The 23,928-nt window shown below is 49.5% G+C and overlaps 1 protein-coding gene across 1 annotated transcript in view; it reads left to right on the forward strand.

The window, feature by feature from the left end:
- Window positions 1-23,928, forward strand: part of LOC124006051 (nuclear pore membrane glycoprotein 210-like) — a 60,711-nt gene that overhangs the window by 17,339 nt on the left and 19,444 nt on the right. Inside the window, exons 16-19 of the mRNA XM_046315713.1 lie at window positions 9,751-9,942; window positions 12,121-12,313; window positions 12,571-12,641; window positions 12,823-12,927. Coding sequence (XP_046171669.1) covers window positions 9,751-9,942; window positions 12,121-12,313; window positions 12,571-12,641; window positions 12,823-12,927 — 561 coding nt within the window. The remainder of the gene's footprint in view (window positions 1-9,750; window positions 9,943-12,120; window positions 12,314-12,570; window positions 12,642-12,822; window positions 12,928-23,928) is intronic.

Below are 23,928 nucleotides of genomic sequence, written 5' to 3' on the forward strand. Positions count from 1 at the left end.
GAGGGACAGGTGTGTGTGTTTCAGATGGAGGGAGGGAGGGACAGGTGTGTGTGTTTCAGATGGAGGGAGGGAGGGACAGGTGTGTGTTTCAGATGGAGGGAGGGAGGGACAGGTGTGTGTGTTTTCAGATGGAGGGAGGGAGGGAGGGGACAGGAGTGTGTTTTCAGATGGAGGGAGGGACAGGTGAGTGTGTTTTCAGATGGAGGGAGGGAGGGAGGGACAGGAGTATGTGTTTTTAGATGGAGGGAGGGATAGGTGTGTGTGTTTCAGATGGAAGGAGGGAGGGAGGGAGGGACAGGTGTGTGTGTTTTGGAGGGAGGGAGGGACAGGTGTGTATGTTTTCAGATGGAGGGAGGGAGGGAGGGACAGGTATGTGTGTTTCAGATGGAGGAAGGGAGGGAGGGACAGGTGTGTGTGTTTCAGATGGAGGAAGGGACAGGTGAGTGTGTTTTCAGATGGAGGGAGGGACAGGAGTGTGTGTTTTTAGATGAAGGGAGGGAGGGACAGGGGTGTGTGTTTTCAAATGGAGGGAGGGAGGGACAGATGTGTGTGTTTCAGATGGAGGGAGGGAGGGACAGGAGTGTGTGTTTTCAGATGGAGGGAGGGAGGGACAGATGTATGTGTTTCAGATGGAGGAACGGAGGGAGGGAGGGAGGGACAGGTGTGTGTGTTTTCAGATGGAGGAAGGGAGGGAGGGACAGGTGTGTGTATGTGTTCAGATGGAGGAAGGGAGGGAGGGAGGGAGGGACAGGTGTGTGTGTGTGTTCAGATGGAGGGAGGGACAGGTGTGTGTTCAGATGGAGGAAGGGAGGGAGGGAGGGACAGGTGTGGGTGTTTTCAGATGGAGGAAGGGAGGGAGGGACAGGGGGTGTTTCAGATGAAGGAAGGAAGGAAGGGAGGGAGGGGAGGGAGGAGGGAGGGAGGGACAGGTGTGTGTGTTTTCAGATGGAGGGAGGGAGGGAGGGACAGGGGTGTGTGATTAAGATTGGGAGACAGGAGTGTGTGTTTTCAGATGGAGGGAGGGAGGGAGGGAGGGAGGGACAGGTGTGTGTTTTCAGATGGAGGGAGGGACAGGAGTGTGTGTTTTTAGATGGAGGGAGGGATAGGTGTGTGTGTTTCAGATGGAAGGAGGGAGGGAGGGACAGGAGTGTGTTTTCAGATGGAGGGAGGGACAGGTGTATGTGTTTCAGATGGAGGGAGGGAGGGAGGGAGGGACAGGTGTATGTGTTTCAAATGGAGGAACGGAGGGAGGGAGGGACAGGTGTGTGTGTTTTCAGATGGAGGAAGGGAGGGAGGGACAGGTGTGTGTGTTTTCAGATGGAGGGCGGGACAGGTGTGTGTGTTTTCAGATGGTGGGAAGGGAGGGAGGGAGGGACAGGTGTGTGTGTTTTCAGATGGAGGGAGGGAGGGACAGGTGTGTGTGTTTTCAGATGGAGGGAGGGAGGGACAGGTGTGTGTGTTTTTTCATATGGAGGACAGGAGGGAGGGAGGGACAGGTGTGTGTGTTCAGATGGAGGGAGGGACAGGTGTGTGTGTGTTCAGATGGAGGAAGGGAGGGAGGGACAGGTGTGTGTGTTTTCAGATGGAGGAAGGGAGAGAGGGAGGGACAGGTGTGTGTGTGTTCAGATGGAGGAAGGGAGGGAGGGACAGGTATGTGTGTTTCAGATGGAGGAAGGGAGGGAGGGAGGGACAGGAGTGTGTGTTTTCAGATGGAGGGAGGGACAGGTGTGTGTGTTTCAGATGGATGGAGGGAGGGACAGGAGTGTGTGTTTTCAGATGGAGGAAGGGAGGGAGGGACAGGTGTGTGTGTGTTTTCAGATGGAGGGAGGGAGGGACAGTTGTGTGTTTTCAGATGGAGGGAGGGACAGTTGTGTGTTTTCAGATGGAGGGAGGGACAGTTGTGTGTTTTCAGATGGAGGGAGGGACAGGTGTGTGTGTTTTCAGATGGAGGGAGGAAGGGAGGGAGGGAGGGACAGGTGTGTGTGTTTCAGATGGAGGAAGGGAGGGAGGGAGGGACAGGTGTATGTGTTTCAGATGGAGGAACGGAGGGAGGGACAGGTGTGTGTGTTTTCAGATGGAGGAAGGGAGGGAGGGACAGGAGTGTGTGTTTTCACATGGAGGAAGGGAGGGAGGGACAGGTGTGTGTGTTTTCAGATGGAGGAAGGGAGGGAGGGAGGGACAGGAGTGTGTGTTTTCAGATGGAGGGAGGGACAGGTGTGTGTGTTTCAGATGGAGGGAGGGAGGGACAGGAGTGTGTTTTCAGATGGAGGGAGGGACAGGTGTGTGTGTTTCAGATGGAGGGAGGGAGGGACAGGAGTGTGTGTTTTCAGATGGAGGTAGGGAGGGAGGGACAGGTGTGTGTGTGTTTTCAGATGGAGGGAGGGAGGGAGGGAGGGACAGGTATGTGTGTTTTCAGATGGAGGGAGGGAGGGACAGTTGTGTGTTTTCAGATGGAGGGAGGGACAGGTGTGTGTGTGTGTTCAGATGGAGGGAGGGACAGGTGTGTGTTTTCAGATGGAGGAAGGAAGGGAGGGAGGGACAGGTGTGTGTGTTTCAGATGGAGGAAGGGAGGGAGGGACAGGTATGTGTGTTTCAGATGGAGGAAGGAAGGGAGGGAGGGACAGGTGTATGTGTTTCAGATGGAGGAACGGAGGGAGGGAGGGACAGGTGTGTGTTTTTTCAGATGGAGGAAGGGAGGGAGGGACAGGTGTGTGTGTTTTCAGATGGAGGATAGGAGGGAGGGAGGGACAGGTGGGTGTGTATGTTTTCAGATGGAGGAAGGGAGGGAGGGACAGGTGTGTGTGTGTGTTCAGATGGAGGAAGGGAGGGAGGGACAGGTGTGTGTGTTTCAGATGGAGGAAGGGAGGGAGGGAGGGACAGGTGTATGTGTTTCAGATGGAGGAACGGAGGGAGGGAGGGAGGGACAGGTGTGTGTGTTTTCAGATGGAGGGAGGGACAGGTGTGTGTGTTTCAGATGGAGGAAGGGAGGGAGGGAGGGACAGTTGTGTGTTTTCAGATGGAGGAAGGAAGGGAGGGAGGGAGGGAGGGACAGGTGTGTGTGTGTTTTCAGATGGAGGGAGAGAGGGACAGGTGTGTGTGTTTTCAGATGGAGGGAGGGAGGGACAGGTGTGTGTGTTTTCAGATGGAGGACAGGGGGAGGGAGGGACAGGTGTATGTTTGTGTGTCCAGATGGAGGAAGGGAGGGACAGGTGTGTGTGTGTATTCAGATGGAGGGAGGGACAAGTGTGTGTGTTTAAGATGGAGGAAGGGAGGGAGGGAGGGACAGGTATGTGTGTTCAGATGGAGGGAGGGAGGGAGGGAGGGATGGAGGGTCAGGTGTGTGTGTTTTCAGATGGAGGAAGGGAGGGAGGGAGGGACAGGTATGTGTGTTTTCAGATGGAGGGAGGGAGGGACAGTTGTGTGTTTTCAGATGGAGGGAGGGAGGGACAGTTGTGTGTTTTCAGATGGAGGAAGGAAGGGAGGGAGGGAGGGACAGGAGTGTGTGTTTTTAGATGGAGGGAGGGAGGGACAGGAGTGTGTGTTTTTAGATGGAGGGAGGGAGGGACAGGAGTGTGTGTTTTTAGATGGAGGGAGGGATAGGTGTGTGTGTTTCAGATGGAGGGAGGGAGCGAGGGACAGGTGTGTGTGTTTCAGATGGATGGAGGGAGGGACAGGTGTGTGTGTTTTCAGATGGAGGGAGGGAGGGAGGGACAGGTGTGTGTGTTTCAGATGGAGGAAGGGAGGGAGGGACAGGGGTGTGTGTTTAAGATTGGGAGACAGGAGTGTGTGTTTTCAGATGGAGGGAGGGAGGGAGGGACAGGTGTGTGTGTTTTCAGATGGAGGGAGGGTGGGAGGGACAGGTGTGTGTGTTTTCAGATGGATGGAGGGAGGGAGGGGGAGGGACAGGAGTGTGTGTTTTTAGATGGAGGAAGGGAGGGAGGGACAGGAGTGTGTGTTTTCAGATGGAGGGAGGGAGGGAGGGACAGGAGTGTGTTTTTAGATGGAGGGAGGGAGGGAGGGAGGGACAGGAGTGTGTGTTTTCAGATGGAGGAAGGGAGGGAGGGACAGGAGTGTGTGTTTTCAGATGGATGAAGGGAGGGAGGGACAGGAGTGTGTGTTTTCAGATGGAGGGAGGGAGGGAGGGACAGGAGTGTGTGTTTTTAGATGGAGGGAGGGATAGGTGTGTGTGTTTCAGATGGAGGGAGGGAGCGAGGGACAGGTGTGTGTGTTTCAGATGGAGGGAGGGAGGGACAGGTGTGTGTGTTTTCAGATGGAGGGAGGGAGGGACAGGTATATGTGTTTCAGATGGAGGAAGGGAGGGAGGGAGGGAGGGACAGGTATGTGTGTTTCAGATGGAGGAAGGGAGGGACAGGAGTGTGTGTTTTCAGATGGAGGGAGGGAGGGAGGGAGGGAGGGACAGGTGTGTGTGTGTTTCAGATGGAGGAAGGGAGGGAGGGACAGGAGTGTGTGTTTTCAGATGGAGGGAGGGAGGGAGGGACAGGTGTATGTGTTTCAGATGGAGGAACGGAGGGAGGGAGGGAGGGAGGGACAGGTGTGTGTGTTTTTAGATGGAGGGAAGGAGGGAGGGAGGGACAGGTGTGTGTGTTTCAGATGGAGGGAGGGTCAGGTGTGTGTGTTTTCAAATGGAGGGAGGGAGGGAGGGACAGGAGTGTGTGTTTTCCGATGGAGGGAGGGACAGGAGTGTGTGTTTTCAGATGGAGGGAGGGAGGGAGGGACAGGAGTGTGTTTTTAGATGGAGGGAGGGAGGGAGGGAGGGAGGGAGGGAGGGAGGGACAGGAGTGTGTGTTTTCAGATGGAGGAAGGGACGGAGGGACAGGAGTGTGTGTTTTCAGATGGAGGAAGGGAGGGAGGGACAGAAGTGTGTGTTTTCAGATGGAGGGAGGGAGGGACAGGAGTGTGTGTTTTTAGATGGAGGGAGGGATAGGTGTGTGTGTTTCAGATGGAGGGAGGGAGCGAGGGACAGGTGTGTGTGTTTCAGATGGAGGGAGGGAGGGACAGGTGTGTGTGTTTCAGATGGAGGGAGGGAGGGACAGGTGTATGTGTTTCAGATGGAGGGAGGGAGGGACAGGTGTGTGTGTTTCAGATGGAGGGAGAGAGGGACAGGTGTGTGTGTTTTCAGATGGAGGGAGGGAGGGACAGGTGTGTGTGTTTTCAGATGGAGGGAGAGAGGGACAGGTGTGTGTGTTTTCAGATGGAGGGAGGGAGGGACAGGTGTGTGTGTTTTCAGATGGAGGACAGGAGGGAGGGAGGGACAGGTGTGTGTGTTTTCAGATGGAGGAAGGGATGGAGGGAGGGACAGTTGTGTGTTTTCAGATGGAGGAAGGAAGGGAGGGAGGGAGGGACAGGTGTGTGTTTTCAGATGGAGGGAGGGACAGGTGTGTGTGTTTTCAGATGGAGGGGGGGACAGGTGTGTGTTTTTAGATGGAGGAAGGGAGGGATGGAGGGACAGGTGTGTGTGTTTTCAGATGGAGGGAGGAACAGGTGTGTGTGTTTTCAGATGGAGGGAGGGTGGGAGGGACAGGTGTGTGTGTTTTCAGATGGATGGAGGGAGGGAGGGTGTGAGGGACAGGAGTGTGTGTTTTTAGATGGAGGAAGGGAGGGAGGGACAGGTGTGTGTGTTTCAGATGGAGGGAGGGTCAGGTGTGTGTGTTTTCAAATGGAGGGAGGGAGGGACAGGAGTGTGTGCTTTCAGTTGGAGGAAGGGAGGGAGGGACAGGAGTGTGTATTTTCAGATGGAGGAAGTGAGGGAGGGACAGGAGTGTGTGTTTTTAGATGGAGGAAGGGAGGGAGGGACAGGAGTGTGTGTTTTTAGATGGAGGGAGGGATAGGTGTGTGTGTTTCAGATGGAGGGAGGGAGCGAGGGACAGGTGTGTGTGTTTCAGATGGAGGGAGGGAGGGACAGGTGTGTGTTTTCAGATGGAGGGAGGGAGGGACAGGAGTGTGTGTTTTCAGATGGAGGAAGGGAGGGAGGGAGGGACAGGAGTGTGTTTCAGATGGAGGAAGGGAGGGAGGGACAGGTGTGTGTGTTTTCAGATGGAGGGAGGGAGGGACACGTTTGTGTGTGTTTTCAGACGGAGGGAGGGAGGGAGGGACAGGTGTGTGTGTTTCAGAGGGGGAGACAGAAGTGTGTGTGTTTAGATGGAGGGAGGGAGGGACAAGTGTGTGTGTTTTCAAGTGGAGGGAGGGAGGGACAGGTGTGTGTGTTTTCAGATGGAGGAAGGGAGGGAGGGACAGGTGTGTGTGTTTTCAGATGGAGGGAGGGAGGGACACGTTTGTGTGTGTTTTCAGACGGAGGGAGGGAGGGACAGGTGTGTGTGTGTTCAGATGGAGGAAGGGAGGGAGGGAGGGACTGGTGTGTGTGTGTGTTTTCAGATGAAGGAAGGGAGGGAGGGATTGAGGGAAGGACAGGGGTGTGTGTGTGTTTTCAGATGGAGGAAGGGAGGGAGGGAGGGACTGGTGTGTGTGTGTGTTTTCAGATGGAGGGAGGGAGGGAGGGACAGACAGGGGTGTGTTTTCAGATGGAGGAAGGAAGGGAGGGAGGGACAGGTGTGTGTGTTTCAGATGGAGGAAGGGAGGGAGGGAGGGACAGGTGTGTGTGTTTCAGATGGAGGAAGGGAGGGACAGGAGTGTGTGTTTTCAGATGGAGGGAGGGAGGGAGGGACAGGTGTGTGTGTTTCAGATGGAGGAAGGGAGGGAGGGAGGGACAGGAGTGTGTGTTTTGAGATGGAGGGAGGGAGGGAGGGACAGGTGTATGTGTTTCAGATGGAGGAACGGAGGGAGGGACAGGGGTGTGTGTTTCAGAGGGGGAGACAGAAGTGTGTGTTTTTAGATGGAGGGAGGGAGGGAGGGACAAGTGTGTGTGTGTGTGTGTTTTCAGACGGAGGGAGGGAGGGACAGGTGTGTGTGTGTTTTCAGATGGAGGACGGGAGGGAGGGAGGGACAGGTGTGTGTGTGTGTTCAGATGGAGGAAGGGAGGGAGGGAGGGAGGGAGGGACAGGTGTGTGTGTGTTCAGATGGAGGAAGGGAGGGAGGGATGGAGGGACTGGTGTGTGTGTGTGTTCAGATGGAGGAAGGGACAGGTGTGTGTGTGTTCAGATGGAGGAAGGGAGGGAGGGACAGGTGTGTGTGTTTTCAGATGGAAGAAGGGAGGGAGGGAGGGACTGGTGTGTGTGTGTGTTCAGATGGAGGAAGGGAGGGAGGGACAGGTGTGTGTGTGTGTGTTTTCAGACGGAGGGAGGGAGGGACAGGTGTGTGTGTGTTTTCAGTTGGAGGACGGGAGGGAGGGAGGGACAGGTGTGTGTGTGTGTTCAGATGGAGGAAGGGAGGGAGGGACAGGTGTGTGTGTGTTCAGATGGAGGAAGGGAGGGAGGGATGGAGGGACTGGTGTGTGTGTGTGTTCAGAGGGAGGGAGGGACAGGTCAGATGGAGGAAGGGAGGGACAGGTGTGTGTGTTTCAGATGGAAGAAGGGAGGGAGGGAGGGACTGGTGTGTGTGTGTGTTCAGATGGAGGAAGGGAGGGAGGGACAGGTGTGTGTGCTTTCAGATGGAGGAAGGGAGGGAGGGAGGGACTGGTGTGTGTGTGTGTGTGTTCAGATGGAGGAAGGGAGGGAGGGACAGGTGTGTGTGCTTTCAGATGGAGGAAGGGAGGGAGGGACAGGTGTGTGTGCTTTCAGATGGAGGAAGGGAGGGAGGGAGGGACAGGTGTGTGTGCTTTCAGATGGAGGAAGGGAGGGAGGGACAGGTGTGTGTGTTTTCAGATGAAGGAAGGGAGGGAGGGATTGAGGGAAGGACAGGGGTGTGTTTTCTGATGGAGGATTGGAGGGAGGGAGGGACAGGGGTGTGTTTTTAGATGGAGGAAGGGAGGGAGGGACAGACAGGGGTGTGTGTTTTCAGAGGGAGGAAGGAAGGGAGGGAGGGACAGGTGTGTGTGTTTTCAGATGGAGAGAGGGACAGGTGTGTGTGTTTTCAGATGGAGGGATTGAGGGAGGGAGGGAGGGAGGGACAGGGGTGTGTGTTTCAGATGAAGGGAGGGAGGGACAGGGGTGTGTGTTTTCAGATGGAGGAAGGAAGGGAGGGAGGGGGACAGGTGTGTGTTTTCAGATGAAGGAAGGAAGGAAGGAAGGAAGGAAGGAAGGAAGGAAGGAAGGAAGGAAGGAAGGAAGGAAGGAAGGAAGGAAGGAAGGAAGGGAGGAAGGGAGGGAGGGAGGGACAGGTGTGTGTGTTTTCAGATGGAGGAAGGGAGGGAGGGAGGGAGGGACAGGGTCTGTTTTAGTGTGATGTCTTTAGCTAATTGACAATACATGGACTTTATAGAGTTTATTGACTTATTGACACCAATTTCTCAGATAAAAAAAGAAGACAATATTCCATTTAAATGTAAGTATTTGCCTCTGAATCAACTGTGTGTGTTTTTAGATGGATGGAGGGAGGGAGGGAGCGACAAGTGTGAGTGTTTTCAAGTGGAGGGAGGGAGGGGGGGACAGGTGTGTGTGTGTTTTTTCAGACGGAGGGAGGGAGGGACAGGTGTGTGTGTGTTTTCAGATGGAGGACGGGAGGGAGGGAGGGACAGGTGTGTGTGTGTGTTCAGATGGAGGAAGGGAGGGAGGGACAGGTGTGTGTGTGTGTGTGTTCAGATGGAGGAAGGGAGGGAGGGAGGGACTGGTGTGTGTGTGTGTTCAGATGGAGGGAGGGACAGGTGTGTGTGTGTTCAGATGGAGGAAGGGAGGGAGGGACAGGTGTGTGTGTTTCAGATGGAGGAAGGGAGGGAGGGACAGGTGTGTGTGCTTTCAGATGGAGGAAGGGAGGGAGGGAGAGACAGGTGTGTGTGTGTTTTCAGATGAAGGAAGGGAGGGAGGGATTGAGGGAAGGACAGGGGTGTGTTTTCTGATGGAGGATTGGAGGGAGGGAGGGACAGGGGTGTGTTTTTAGATGGAGGAAGGGAGGGAGGGACAGACAGGGGTGTGTGTTTTCAGAGGGGGGGGAGGGAGGGAGGGAGGGAGGGAGGGAGGGAGGGGGAGGGAGGGAGGGAGGGAGGGAGGGAGGGAGGGAGGGGGAGGGAGGGACAGACAGACAGACAGACAGACAGACAGACAGACAGACAGACAGGGGTGTGTGTTTTCAGATGGAGGAAGGAAGGGAGGGAGGGACAGGTGTGTGTGTTTTCAGATGGAGGGAGGGAGGGACAGGTGTGTGTGTTTTCAGATGGAGGAAGGGAGGGAGGGACAGGTGTGTGTGTATTCAGATGGAGGAAGGGAGGGAGGGACAGGTGTGTGTTTTCAGATGGAGGGATTGAGGGAGGGAGGGACAGGGGTGTGTGTTTCAGATGAAGGGAGGGAGGAAAGGAAGGGAGGGAGAGAGGGAGGGAGGGACAGGGGTTTGTGTTTCAGATGAAGGGAAGGAGGGACAGGGTCTGTTTTAGTGTGATGTCTTTAGCTAATTGACAATACATGGACTTTATAGAGTTTATTAATATATAATAATAATATATGCCATTTAGCGGACGCTTTTATCCAAAGCGACTTAGTCATGTGTGCATACATTCTACGTATGGGTGGTCCCGGGAATCGAACCCACTACCCTGGCGTTACAAGCGCCATGCTCTACCAACTGAGCTACAGAAGGACCATTGAAGCTGACACCAATTTCTCAGATAAAAAAAGAAGACAATATTCCATTTAAATGTAAGTATTTGCCTCTCTGAATCAACTGTGTGTGTCTTTGTGTGTGTAGTGGCTGGTGTTCAGCAGTGGGAACTCCCCAGGTCCTCTGAACCAGGATCCCTCAGTAGAGCGGAGCAGAGTGAGAGTAGACTGCAGCGCCCCGGGTTCTCTCTCTCTCTCCCTCCTCCCCTCCTTTCCTCCCTCCATCCCTCCATCCTCCCTGTCCCACCCGTGCCCTGAGCCCCACTATCCTGCCAGTCTGGTGAGTGTTTCTCTATCGCTCATTGTCTCTTCACCTCCCCTTTCCCCACCTCGGTCTCTCTCTCTCTCTCTGTCTCTCTCTGTCTCTCTCTGTCTCTCTCGGTCTCTGTCTCTCTCGGTCTCTGTCTCTCTCGGTCTCTCTCTGTCTCTCTGTCTCTTTCGGTCTTTCTCTGTCTCTCTCTGTCTCTTTCGGTCTCTCTCGGTCTCTCTCTGTCTCTCTCTCTCTGTCTCTCTCTCTGTCTCTCTCTGTCTCTCTCGGTCTCTCTCTGTCTCTCTCTATCTCTCTCGGTCTCTCCCTATCTCTGTCTCTATCTCTCTCGGTCTCTCGGTCTCTGTCTCTCTCGGTCTCTCTCGGTCTTTGTCTCTCTCAGTCTCTCTCGGTCTCTCTCTGTCTCTCTCGGTCTCTCACTTTTTCATATTTCCTTGTTTTTTTCTCTCTCTCTGCCCTCATTAACCTCTCCTAGTTTATCTCTGTTTCCCTCTATCACACACAGACACATGCCTCGCTCCCTTCCTCCCTTCCTCTCTCCTCCCTCCTTCTCACTCCTATTACTTGTGCCTGAGAAAAGTGATGGTGGTCTCCATAGCAACTCCTGTATCTGTCTTCACAACAACGTTTGTGTGAAAGGGGGGTTTTTCACCAAGGAAAATGACATTGGAGCACACACACACACACACACACACACACACACACACACACACACACACACACACACACACACACACACAGAAAACCTGTTGACTGCAATCAGGGCCTCTTTCACACAAATTTCCTGTGAAAATTGCAGAAGAGAATGTGTGACTGATTTGACTGAACAATCATCCTTGGGTTTAAGAGGCTGCTTTCAGAGGCAAATTTCCTGTGAAAAAATTGCAGATGAGAATGTGTGACTGATTTGAAATAGAACTTTATGTTTGAAGCCTAAATGATATCCTTTCTGTTTATCCATTTGTAATGTCTTTATTGTTTAAACTTCTGAGGCTGTTAATTTTTATTGTTTATTTCACTTTTGATATTATCTAAGCTAATTTTTTTCCATGCCAATAAAGCCCCTTGGAATTGGGAAAAGTCATGCATTAAATCTGATAGCAATTCACAGTCATTGGCAATGTGTCACACACATAACACTCACACACAGCACAGCACGTTTGTCCCACAGCACGTCCTCCACCAGTCTCAGATGCACAGACGCAGTCACACAGTACAGTCACAGTCCACAATACAACACAAACACACACACACACACACACACACACACACACACACACACACACACACACACACACACACACACACACACACACACACACACACACACAGCACACTCACACAGCACACACACTCACACAGCACACACACTCACACAGCACACACACTCACACAGCACACACACTCACACAACACTCACACAGCACACACACACACATGGCACTCAGTCCTCTCTTTGCTTATCTTAATGACCCAAACAGATGTTTCACCAAGTAGCTCAGACCAAAACGCTCTTCTAGCATATGGTGTGTCTGCCCCTCTCCCACGCTCCGTCTGCCTCTCTCCCACTCTCCGCCTGCCTCTCTCCCACTCTCCGCCTGCCTCTCTCCCACTCTCCGCCTGCCTCTCTCCCACTCTCCGCCTGCCTCTCTCCCACTCCCCGCCTGCCTCTCTCCCACTCTCCGTCTGCATCTCTCCCACCCTCCGCATGCCTCTCTCCCACCCTCCGCCTGCCTCTCTCCCACCCTCCGCCTGCCTCTCTCCCACCCTCCGCATGCCTCTCTCCCACTCTCCGCCTGCCTCTCTCCCACCCTCCGCCTGCCTCTCTCCCACCCTCCGCCTGCCTCTCTCCCACTCTCTGTCTGCATCTCTCCCACCCTCCGCATGCCTCTCTCCCACCCTCCGCATGCCTCTCTCCCACTCTCTGTCTGCATCTCTCCCACTCTCTGTCTGCATCTCTCCTTATCTAACAACACTTTACCCATCACTCTGTTCATGTTTGCATTGTGTCTATGTTTACTTTTAGGATGTAAATGGAATTTGTTTGGGCCAGTCATATTATATGAAACCTCGTCCTCGTAACGTCTTCCCGTCTCCTCATATCTCCCTCCCTCCCCTCCCTCTCTCTCTCTCTCTCTCTCTCTCTCTCTCTCTCTCTCTCTCTCTGTCTCTGTCTCTGTCTCTCCCCAGTTGTCTGTGTCCAGTAGCAGGGATGCTGTGCTGCAGTTAGCAGTGTTTGACCACCGGGGGGTGCAGTTTGACAACTTCAGCTCGTGCTCAGTGAACTGGCTGACCTCTAACTACTCCCTGCTGTCCTTGCCCTCACACACACACATGGGCCTGGCAGACACACACACACCCAGCGGCCACAGCAAACTGCACGGTCAGGGTTTTCATTACTCGTTCAGCCTAGTGGAGATCCAGGCACAATAGAGATTGTATGTTTTATGGTCTTTGATTAAATGGTTTGTTAAAGGGATGCTTGTTACCACACAAGTACCAGTTATCGGGGATGGTGTTGAGGGGATTTCAATAGAATCAGAGAGGCCGTGTTGTCGGGCCCCTAACATTTTCAGAAGTGGATGCTGATAGGCGGTATGTGTACATGCAGAGTTCTGATTGGTTGTCTCTGTGTTGCAGGTCGTCAGGTGCTCCGCGCCCACGATCTAACAGGGACAGTCACCATCACTGTGGCCCTCACACCTGCACAGGTAATTGTGTGTGTGTGTGTGTGTGTGTGTGTGTGTGTGTGTGTGTGTGTGTGTGTGTGTGTGTGTGTGTGTGTGTGTGTGTGTGTGTGTGTGTGTGTGTGTGTGTGTGTGTGTGTGTGTGTGTGTGTGTGTGTGTGCGTGCTTGCGTGCGTGCTATAACTCTGTTTGTGTTGTATTGTAGGACTCATGGGCAACACCGCTGACTGCGTCTGTGCATCTGAGACTGGTGGAGGACGTGCTGTGGGACAAACGTGCTATAACCCTCTATAACCACCCTGACGTCACTGTGAGTGTTATAAAGCCTACTCTGACACATTGCCAATGCCACTGTGAATAAACTGCTATCAGATTTAATGCATGACTTTCCCCTCTCTCAATTCAATTCAAGGGGCTTTATTGGCATGGAAAACGTGTTAACATTGCCAACGCAAGTGAGGTAGATAATATACAAAAGTGAAATAAACAATAAAAATTAACAGTAAAAATTACACATACAGAAGTTTCAAAACAATAAAGACATTACAAATGTCATATTATATATACAGTGCCTTGCGAAAGTATTCGGCCCCCTTGAACTTTGCGACCTTTTGCCACATTTAAGGCTTCAAACATAAAGATATAAAACTGTATTTTTTTGTGAAGAATCAACAACAAGTGGGACACAATCATGAAGTGGAACGACATTTATTGGATATTTCAAACTTTTTTAACAAATCAAAAACTGAAAAATTGGGCGTGCAAAATTATTCAGCCCCTTTACTTTCAGTGCAGCAAACTCTCTCCAGAAGTTCATTGAGGATCTCTGAATGATCCAATGTTGACCTAAATGACTAATGATGATAAATACAATCCACCTGTGTGTAATCAAGTCTCCGTATAAATGGACCTGCACTGTGATAGTCTCAGAGGTCCGTTAAAAGCGCAGAGAGCATCATGAAGAACAAGGAACACACCAGGCAGGTCCGAGATACTGTTGTGAAAGAAGTTTAAAGCCTGATTTGGATACAAAAAGATTTCCCAAGCTTTAAACATCCCAAGGAGCACTGTGCAAGCGATAATATTGAAATGGAAGGAGTGTCAGACCACTGGCCGTCCCTCTAAACATTCAGCTCATACAAGGAGAAGACTGATCAGAGATGCAGCCAAGAGGCCCATGATCACTCTGGATGAACTGCAGAGATTTACAGCTGAGGTGGGAGACTCTGTCCATAGGACAACAATCAGTCGTATATTGCACAAATCTGGCCTTTATGGAAGAGTGGCAAGAAGAAAGCCATTTCTTAAAGATATCCATAAAAAGTGTGGCAAAAGGTCGCAAAGTTCAAGGGGGCCGAATACTTTCGCAAGGCACTGTGTGTATATATATATATATATATATATATATATATATATATACAGTGTTGTAACAATGTACAAATGGTTAAAGTACACAAGGGAAAATAAATAAGCATAACTATGAGTTGTATTTACAATGGTGTTTGTTCTTCACTGGTTGCCCTTTTCTCGTGGCAACAGATCTTGCTGCTGTGATGGCACACTGTGGAATTTCACCCAGTAGATATGGGAGTTTATCAAAATTGGATTTGTTTTCAAATTCTTTGTGGATCTGTGTAATCTGAGGGAAATATGTGTCTCTAATATGGTCATACATTGGGCAGGAGGTTAGGAAGTGCAGCTCAGTTTCCACCTCATTTTGTGGGCAGTGAGCACATAGCCTGTCTTCTCTTGAGAGCCATGTCTGCCTACGACGGCCTTTCTCAATAGCAAGGCTATGCTTACTGAGTCTGGACATAGTCAAAGCTTTCCTTAAGTTTGGGTCAGTCACAGTGGTCAGGTATTCTGCTGCGGTGTACTCTCTCTGTAGGGCCAAATAGCATTCTAGTTTGCTCTGTTTTTTTGTTAGTTCTTTCCAATGTGTCAAGTAATTATCTTTTTGTTTTCTCATGATTTGCTTGGGTCTAATTGTGTTGCTGTCCTGGTGCTCTGTGGGTTGTGTTTGTGTTTGTGAACAGAGCCCCAGGACCAGCTTGCTTAGGGGACTATTCTCCAGGTTCATCTCTCTGTAGGTGATGGCTTTGTTATGGAAGGTTTGGGAATCGCTTGCTTTTAGGTGGTTATAGAATTTAACGTCTCTTTTCTGGATTTTGATAATTAGTGGGTATCGGCCTAATTCTGCTCTGCATGCATTATTTGGTGTTCTACGTTGTACACAATATATATTTTTGCAGAATTCTGCATGCAGAGTCTCAATTTGGTGTTTGTCCCATTTTGTGAATTATTGGTTGGTGAGCAGACCTCACAACCATAAAGGGCAATGGGCTCTGTGACTGATTCAAGTATTTTTAGCCAGATCGTAATTGGTATGTTGAATTTTATGTTCCTTTTGATGGCATAGAATGCCATTCTTGCCTTGTCTCTCAGATCGTTCACAGGTTGGGGATGTTACCTTTGGTGCTGATGTTTAGGCCAAGATATGTATCGTTTTTTGTGTGCTTTAGGGCAATGGTGTCTAGATGGAATTTGTATTTGTGGTCCTGGCGACTCAACCTTTTTTGGAACACCGTTATTTTGGTCTTACTGAGATTTACTGTCAGGGCCCAGGTCTGGCAGAATCTGTGCAGGCTGTAGGCCCTCCTTGGTTGGTGACAGAAGCACCAGATCATCAGCAAACAGTAGACATTTGACTTCAGATTCTAGTAGGGTGAGGCCGGGGGGCTGCAGACTTTTCTGGTGCCCGTGCCAATTCGTTGATATATATGGTAAAGAGGGTGGGGCTTAAGCTGCATCCCTGTCTCATCCCACGGCCCTGTGTGAAGAAATGTGTTTTTTTCAAATTTTTACTTCAAAATGTTTATTTTTATTTTTGCATTTTCCAATTAAGAACATTCAAAACAAAAGTGAAAGGATATTAGACAACAATAGGACAAAGTGACAGTAACAGACGAGCGTAAATAAATAAATATATATATATATATATATACAAACATACAAAAAAGAGACATTGGATCATATGGTCACCTGCCGTAGGCTACATATTATACATGACGGGTGAAACATTATGTGAGGATTATATAGAGATTCAATCAATGTGATGTGGGGGGGAGATTCTCCATATAGTCAATAAAAGGTTGCCAAATTCTGTAAAATGTCTAACTTATTCCTCAAGCAGTAAGTGATTTTCTCCAGTGGGATACAACTATTAACTTCCGATAGCCACATTGCAACTGGCAGGGAGGAATCCAATTTATTTCTTGGCAATCGCTAGCAATATTTCTGTTAGCTTTATAGTATGGCTTTGCCTAAGATTGGTGTTCGTAAAGTTGCCCAGTAGACAGACCTCCGGGTCTAAAGGGAATGCAACCCTGTGAATTGAGGATATGGTATCGCATATCCCCTGGCAGAAACCGTGTAGTTTTGAACACTGCCAAGTGGAATGGAGGAATGTTCCTTCATCTGAGCCACATCTAAAACATAGGGAGGAGATATCAGAGTTGAACTTGTGCAGTCTAGATGGGGTGATATAGAGCTGATGGAGGAAATTAAACTGGATCAGTCTGTATCTGGAGTTCAATGTGGATGTAACCCCATCCCTGCATAGGTCACTCCATAGATCCTCATCAAGATCAATACCCAGATCTTTTTCCCATCTTAGTCGGGGTTTGTCTAGCTCAGGCAGTGTTAGTCCTGACATAAGAGTATCGTAAACACGGGAAATGGTCTTGAACAGTGTTTGGTCTGCGTGGCAGAGTTGATCAATAGGTGACATCTTAGGTAGGTTCCATTGTACCTTGAGTCACCCTAATAAAGTTTCGTAGTTGTAGGTAGCTAAAGAAGTCCCTGTTAGACAAGTGGCATTTCTGTTTCAGCTGATCAAAAGACATAAGAACTTCCTCCTCATAACAATGTTCCAGAAGAGTGGTACCCTTATCAGACCATGGTCTAAAGTTACTATTCTGGAAAAACATAGGAATCAATCTATTGTTCCATAAAGGGGTTTTAGGGGAAATAAATCCCCCTCGTCTGAACAACTCTGCAGTTTGCACCATGCCAGGACAGAATGTATGATTAAAGGGTTGTCTGTGATGTTTTTTATAGATTTTCTGTCCCATTTGTAAAACAATTCTGCCCCAGTGTCATCATTTACCTCAAGCTTTTCAATGTTCAACCATGAGGGAGAGGGACCATTGTCAATCCTCTGAGCCAGAAACCTAGACTGTGCAGCCCAGTAGTACATTCTAAAATTGGGCAGGTTTAAGCCCCCTTAACTGTAATCAAAGGTCAGTTTATCCAGGCCAACCCTAGGGGTTTTGCCGTGCCAGATATACCGTCTGGTCAGCTTGTCGAGAGAGGAAAAGAATGCTGCGGGCACAGGGATAGGGAGAGATTGAAACAGATTTAGAAATCTGGGCAGGACATTCATTTTAATTACATTGATTCTACCCAGTAGAGTGAGAGGTAAGTCCATCCATTTACAAAGGTCACCCTCCACCTTTTGCAACAAACTGGCCAGATTGAGTTCATAGAGGTTGTTCAGATTACCATCCACCATTATGCCCAAATATGTGAAGCCCATAGGAGACCATCTAAAAGGAAACTTGTGCTTGATGATATGATGGTCAAAGACAGACAACGGTAAGATTTCGCTTTTATCAAAATTGACCTTATATCCATAGAAATTACTATAACACTGTAGTAGGCTCTGCAAGTGAGAGAGGGAGTGTTCTGGGTTTGTTAGAAATAAGGTAAGGTCATCCGCAAAGAGTGATCATTTATGGCTATGGGGGCCCACCTCAAAGCCATGTATGTCAGGGCACGTTCTAATAGCCTCAGCCAACGGTTCGATGGTGAGGGCAAAGAGGTGGGGGGTAATTGGGCAACCTTGTCTGTTCTCCCTATAAAGAGGGAAAGTGGAGGAAGTAATCACATTGGTAGCAAACCTAGCTTTAGGAGATTTGTAGAGTGATTTGATCAAATTTACAAACACGGTACCTAAACCGAACTTTTCCAAGATGCGAGAGGTATGGCCATTCAACAGTATCAAAGGCCTTTTCAGCGTCGAGGGAGACTGCGACACTAGGTATTTTGTTTTTGTTAGCAAGGTGAATTATATCAAAGACCCTTCTGAGATTATTGGAGGACAATCTATTAATTATGAAGCCAGTCTGATCTGGGTTGACCAACAGGGGAAGACATGACTCCAGTCTCTTAGATAGCATCTTGGTGACCAGTTTACAATCTGTGTTAAGGAGAGAGATTGGTCTATAGGAGGCGCACTTTAGCGGGTTTTTCCATTTCTTGTGGATTACAGTAATCACTGCTTGAGAGAAAGACTGGAAAGCAGTTGTCTTCCTTGGCTTTTTTAAGTACCTCCATAAGGTAGGGGACCAACAGCTCCCTAAATTCTTTATAGAACTCTGGAGGGAAGCCATCCTCCCCAGGAGATTTATTAGAAGGTAAGGATTTAATGGCCTCCAACAATTCAGGAACTGAGAAGTGTTCACTCAGACGCTCGTTGTCTTCCCATGACAGGCATGGGAGGTTGAGAGAGGAGAGAAAGGAGTCGATCTCTAATAGATCATTGCTTGATTGGGAAGTGTAGAGGTCTTCATAGTATTTCTTAAAAGTATTATTAATTTCAGTAGGGTCGAAAGATATCTCATTAGTAAGAGTTTCTATAGCAGTAATTGTCCTCTTACTTTCCTCTGCTTTCAGTTGCCATGCCAACACTTTGTGAGCTTTCTCTCCAAGCTCGTAATAACGCTGTTTTGATTTAGTGATGGCCCTCTCAGGTTGATATGTGTTCAGAATATTATATTTCAGTTTTTATTTACCAAAAGCCTGTATAGATCTTTAGTCGGGCCTCTTTGGCAGGTTTTCTCTAGCTCAGAGATTTCAGATTCACGGGCACTCAGTTCCGCACCGTGTTTTCTCTTCAGCCCTTTAGTATAGGAAATGATCTGTCCCCTCAGATAGGCCTTCAATGTGCCCCAAAGAATGAAACTGTCAGGAGCCGAGGGTTTGTTTGTCAAAGTAAAAATATTGATCTGCTCTTTGATGAATGCACAAAATTCAGGTTGCTTTAGGAGTGTAGAATTTAGTCTCCATCTATATGCTCCATTTACCTTGGTAGGAATGGAGATTGATAAGAGATTGTCACTAAGCAATCTGGGGAGATACTCGACATCTAACACTATATGAAACAGTTGTCGATAGTAAAAAGTTATCTATGCGTGTGTGTGTCTTGTGTGGGTGTGAATAAAAAGAGTAGTCCCTATCCTGTGGGTGCAACTGTCTCCAGATGTCTAGTAAATTGAGATCTTTCATGAATGACACAGTGAACTTGTCGGCTTTGGTAAGATGTGAGGGTTTATCAGAGGACCTATCAAGAACTGTATCTAAACAAAAATTAAAATCTCCTCCAACCAGTAGCCATCCTGGTGGGGCTTGAGTGACCTGAAGGAAGACATTGGTCATCAAAGTTAGGAGCATAAATATTCAATAGGGTCCAAGACTCTGAAAACATATGCCCCTGCACCAAAAACAAACCTGCCCGAGGGATCAGAGATGGTGTTGTTGACACAGAAGGGGATGTGTCTACTTAGCAAAATTGCAGTTCCTCTTGTTTTGGAGTTAAAAGAGGATGCAAAAACGTGTCCTACCCATTCCCTCTTCAATTTCTTGTGTTCACTGGCTGTAAGATGTGTTTCTTGTAAAAACACAATGTCAGCCTTTAATTTCTTAAGGTATGTATAGACTATTTTCCTTTTAATCGGGCTGTTAAGACCTTTTACGTTGAATGTGACATATTTTAGTGGATTAAGCATAGGTTGGGTTTCAAATATGTAACTGAATGGAAATCTATCATATTTAGATAGTTAGGAAATGTTTCAACTTTGGTTTGAACACAGAAGTGACCTATGTGTCTCTTTAGGAAGGAAACAATAAACATAGAAGAAAAAAAAATCCCACCCACCCCGATTGTCAGACTAAAACAACAATCCCAACAATCAAACATGAATACACTTGTAGAGATACGTTGCTGCTCGCTTTCCATCTTGCTCTTACTAGCTAAACCTTGGTGTAAACTAAAACCTGCGAGCTCTCTAAGTTGAAAACAAACGTTGTGAATAGATATTTATGGCTGAATATTTACTGCCCACGGTAAGGGCTGCTCGGGTCTCTTTTCGAAAGATTAACATAAATGAGGGGGAAAGCAGTGGGCCTAAGCCCACTTATTTGCTTCGCCCAGTGGATATGGACTAAACCAAAATGTACTCTCCTGTAAATGTAATAGAACTCACCCAGGAAAGATACGGTTAGTTGAAAATGTACAAATCAATTATAGCGACCGGAAGATATCAGCAGTTTAGTCCGGATAAGAGAAAACAAACAAACTGCATCTTATCCCCCAGAAAGACTGTCCTGGCTGGCTCAGACGTTGCATCTTATCCCCCAGAGAGACTGTCCTGGCTCAGACGTTGCATCTTATCCCCCAGAGAGACTGTCCTGGCTCAGACGTTGCATCTTGTCCCCCAGAGAGACTGTCCTGGCTCAGACGTTGCATCTTATCCCCCAGAGAGACTGTCCTGGCTCAGACGTTGCATCTTATCCCCCAGAGAGACCGTCCTGGCTCAGACGTTGCATCTTATCCCCCAGAGAGACCGTCCTGGCTCAGACGTTGCATCTTGTCCCCCAGAGAGACCGTCCTGGCTCAGACGTTGCATCTTGTCCCCCAGAGAGACCGTCCTGGCTCAGACGTTGCATCTTATCCCCCAGAGAGACTGTCCTGGCTCAGACGTTGCATCTTATCCCCCAGAGAGACCGTCCTGGCTCAGACGTTGCATCTTGTCCCCCAGAGAGACCGTCCTGGCTCAGACGTTGCATCTTATCCCCCAGAGAGACCGTCCTGGCTCAGACGTTGCATCTTATCCCCCAGAGAGACCGTCCTGGCTCAGACGTTGCATCTTATCCCCCAGAGAGACCGTCCTGGCTCAGACGTTGCATCTTGTCCCCCAGAGAGACCGTCCTGGCTCAGACGTTGCATCTTATCCCCCAGAGAAACCGTCCTGGCTCAGACGTTGCATCTTATCCCCCAGAGAGACCGTCCTGGCTCAGACGTTGCATCTTATCCCCCAGAGAGACCGTCCTGGCTCAGACGTTGCATCTTGTCCCCCAGAGAGACCGTCCTGGCTCAGACGTTGCATCTTGTCCCCCAGAGAGACCGTCCTGGCTCAGACGTTGCATCTTGTCCCCCAGAGAGACCGTCCTGGCTCAGACGTTGCATCTTGTCCCCCAGAGAGACCGTCCTGGCTCAGACGTTGCATCTTGTCCCCCAGAGAGACCGTCCTGGCTCAGACGTTGCATCTTATCCCGCAGAGAGACCGTCCTGGCTCAGACGTTGCATCTTGTCCCCCAGAGAGACCGTCCTGGCTCAGAAGTCATCTTATCCCCCAGAGAGACCGTCCTGGCTCAGACGTTGCATCTTATCCCCCAGAGAGACCGTCCTGGCTCAGACGTTGCATCTTATCCCCCAGAGAGACCGTCCTGGCTCAGACGTTGCATCTTATCCCCCAGAGAGACCGTCCTGGCTCAGACGTTGCATCTTATCCCCCAGAGAGACCGTCCTGGCTCAGACGTTGCATCTTGTCCCCCAGAGAGACCGTCCTGGCTCAGACGTTGCATCTTGTCCCCCAGAGAGACCGTCCTGGCTCAGACGTTGCATCTTGTCCCCCAGAGAGACCGTCCTGGCTCAGACGTTGCATCTTATCCCCCAGAGAGACCGTCCTGGCTCAGACGTTGCATCTTATCCCCCAGAGAGACCGTCCTGGCTCAGACGTTGCATCTTATCCCCCAGAGAGACTGTCCTGGCTCAGACGTTGCATCTTATCCCCCAGAGAGACCGTCCTGGCTCAGACGTTGCATCTTATCCCCCAGAGAGACCGTCCTGGCTCAGACGTTGCATCTTATCCCCCAGAGAGACTGTCCTGGCTCAGACGTTGCATCTTGTCCCCCAGAGAGACTGTCCTGGCTCAGACGTTGCATCTTGTCCCCCAGAGAGACTGTCCTGGCTCAGACGTTGCATCTTGTCCCCCAGAGAGACTGTCCTGGCTCAGACGTTGCATCTTATCCCCCAGAGAGACTGTCCTGGCTCAGACGTTGCATCTTGTCCCCCAGAGAGACTGTCCTGGCTCAGACGTTGCATCTTGTCCCCCAGAGAGACCGTCCTGGCTCAGACGTTGTTCAGTTCTTTGAGAAAAGTGTGCACTTCTCCCGGTGTGTTGAAGAGATGGCTTCGGCCTTTGTACTGAACTTTCATCCGCTGAACCGCTGAACTTTCATAATTTTGAAGAGCTCGGTTTGTCAACGTCTGCTCAGCACTGCGGCATCACGTGCGCCGTCTCGTTTTTTGCCCATTTTAACCGCACACTTGTTTGTGTACATGGATTTTATAATGCTGTATGTTTTACACCCAACACCACTTTCCATCAGTTTGTATAGCAGACCCTCATGCCAAATTGAGTCGAGGGCTTTTTTGAAATCAACAAAAAGCATCAGAAGACTTTGCCTTTGTTTTGGTTTGTTTGGTTGTCAATTAGGGTGTGCAGGGTGAATACATGGTCTGTTGTACGGTAATTTGGTAAAAAGCCAATTTGGCATTTGCTCAGTACATTGTTTTCATTGAGGAAATGTACGAGTCTGCTGTTAATGATAATGCAGAGGATTTTCCCAAGGTTGCTGTTGACGCATATCCCGGTAGTTATTGGGCTCAAATTTGTCTTCACTTTTGTGGATTGGGGTGATCAGTCCTTGGTTCCAAATATTGGGGAAGATGCCAGAGCTAAGTATGATGTTAAAGAGTTTTAGTACAGCCAATTGGAATTTGTTGTCTGTATATTTTATCATTTCATTGAGGATACCATCAACGCCACATGCCTTTTTGGGTTGGAGGGTTTTCATTTTGTCCTGTAGCTCAGTCAAGGTAATTGGAGAATCCAGTGTGTTCTGGTAGTCTTTAATAGTTGATTCTAAGATTTGTATTTGATCCTGTATATGTTTTTGCTCTTTATTCTTTGTTAAAGAGCCAAAAAGATTGGAGAAGTGGTTTACCCATACATCTCCATTTTGGATAGATCATTCTTCGTGTTATTTGTTTAGTGTTTTCCAATTTTCCCAGAAGTGGTTAGAGTCTATGGATTCTTCAATTACATTGAGCTGATTTCTGACATGCTGTTCCTTCTTTTTCCGTAGTGTATTTCTGTATTGTTTTAGTGATTCACCATAGTGAAGGCGTAGACTCAGGTTTGAGCTATAGGTGTACCTACCATAGGAGTCCCCTCGAAGCCTACCATTGACTATGTACATACCCAGCATGTGACAGAGCTGCAGGAGTTGTGACCTGTTTTTGTTGGTTATGTTGTCATAGTTGTTTCTAGGGGGGCATATGGGGGAGGGAATGCTGTCCCCTCCAGGCAGGTGTTTGTCCCCCTGTGTGCTGAGGGTGTCAGGTTCTTGTCCGGTTCTGGCATTTAGGTCGCCACAGACTAGTACATGTCCCTGGGCCTGGAAATGATTGATTTCCCCCTCCAGGATGGAGAAGCTGTCTTCATTAAAGTATGGGGATTCTAGTGGGGGGATATAGGTAACACACAGGAGGAAGTTTTTCTCAGTTAAGATCATTTCCTTTTCAATATCTAGCCAAATGTAAATGTTCCTGTTTTATTAATTTAACGGAGTGAGTTAGGTCTGCTCTATACCAAATTAGCATAATCCCTGAGTCCCTTCCCTGTTTCACACCTGGTAGTTTGGTGGATGGGACTACCAGCTCTCTGTAACCTAGAGGGCAACCAGGGGTCAGTCTCCTCTATCCCAGGTTTCTTGCAGAATGACAATGTCTGTATTACCGATTTCTTTGGTGAAGTCCGGGTTTCTGCTCTTTAGGCCAAAGGCAGATGACCTCAGGCCTTGGATATTCCAGGATGATATAGTGAAGGCTTTGTGTTCCATAAAGTGTCCAATGTTGGTCGTGTGGTTTGGCCTCAGGCCAGTAAGTGTGAGCAGAGCCTGCTGAGCATCTGGTACATGCCATTGGCTTCGGCTAGTGTAAGAGTGGATGTTGGGCCTGTTTTCCCGCTCACTGCCTGGGCGTATGTGTGACTTCCATGTTGCGGGGGTGGAGTTTATGGGGTGGGCAGGGGGGCATAGGTCTGATCTGAGGGGGCCTAGATGGGGTGTGGGCATGGTTGACATTATATAATGAAGAGGTCTGGTCTGACCCGCTCGGGGTGGG

The sequence above is a fragment of the Oncorhynchus gorbuscha genome, linkage group LG19 (assembly GCF_021184085.1).
Source record: "Oncorhynchus gorbuscha isolate QuinsamMale2020 ecotype Even-year linkage group LG19, OgorEven_v1.0, whole genome shotgun sequence".
NCBI classification, from domain to species: domain Eukaryota; kingdom Metazoa; phylum Chordata; class Actinopteri; order Salmoniformes; family Salmonidae; genus Oncorhynchus; species Oncorhynchus gorbuscha.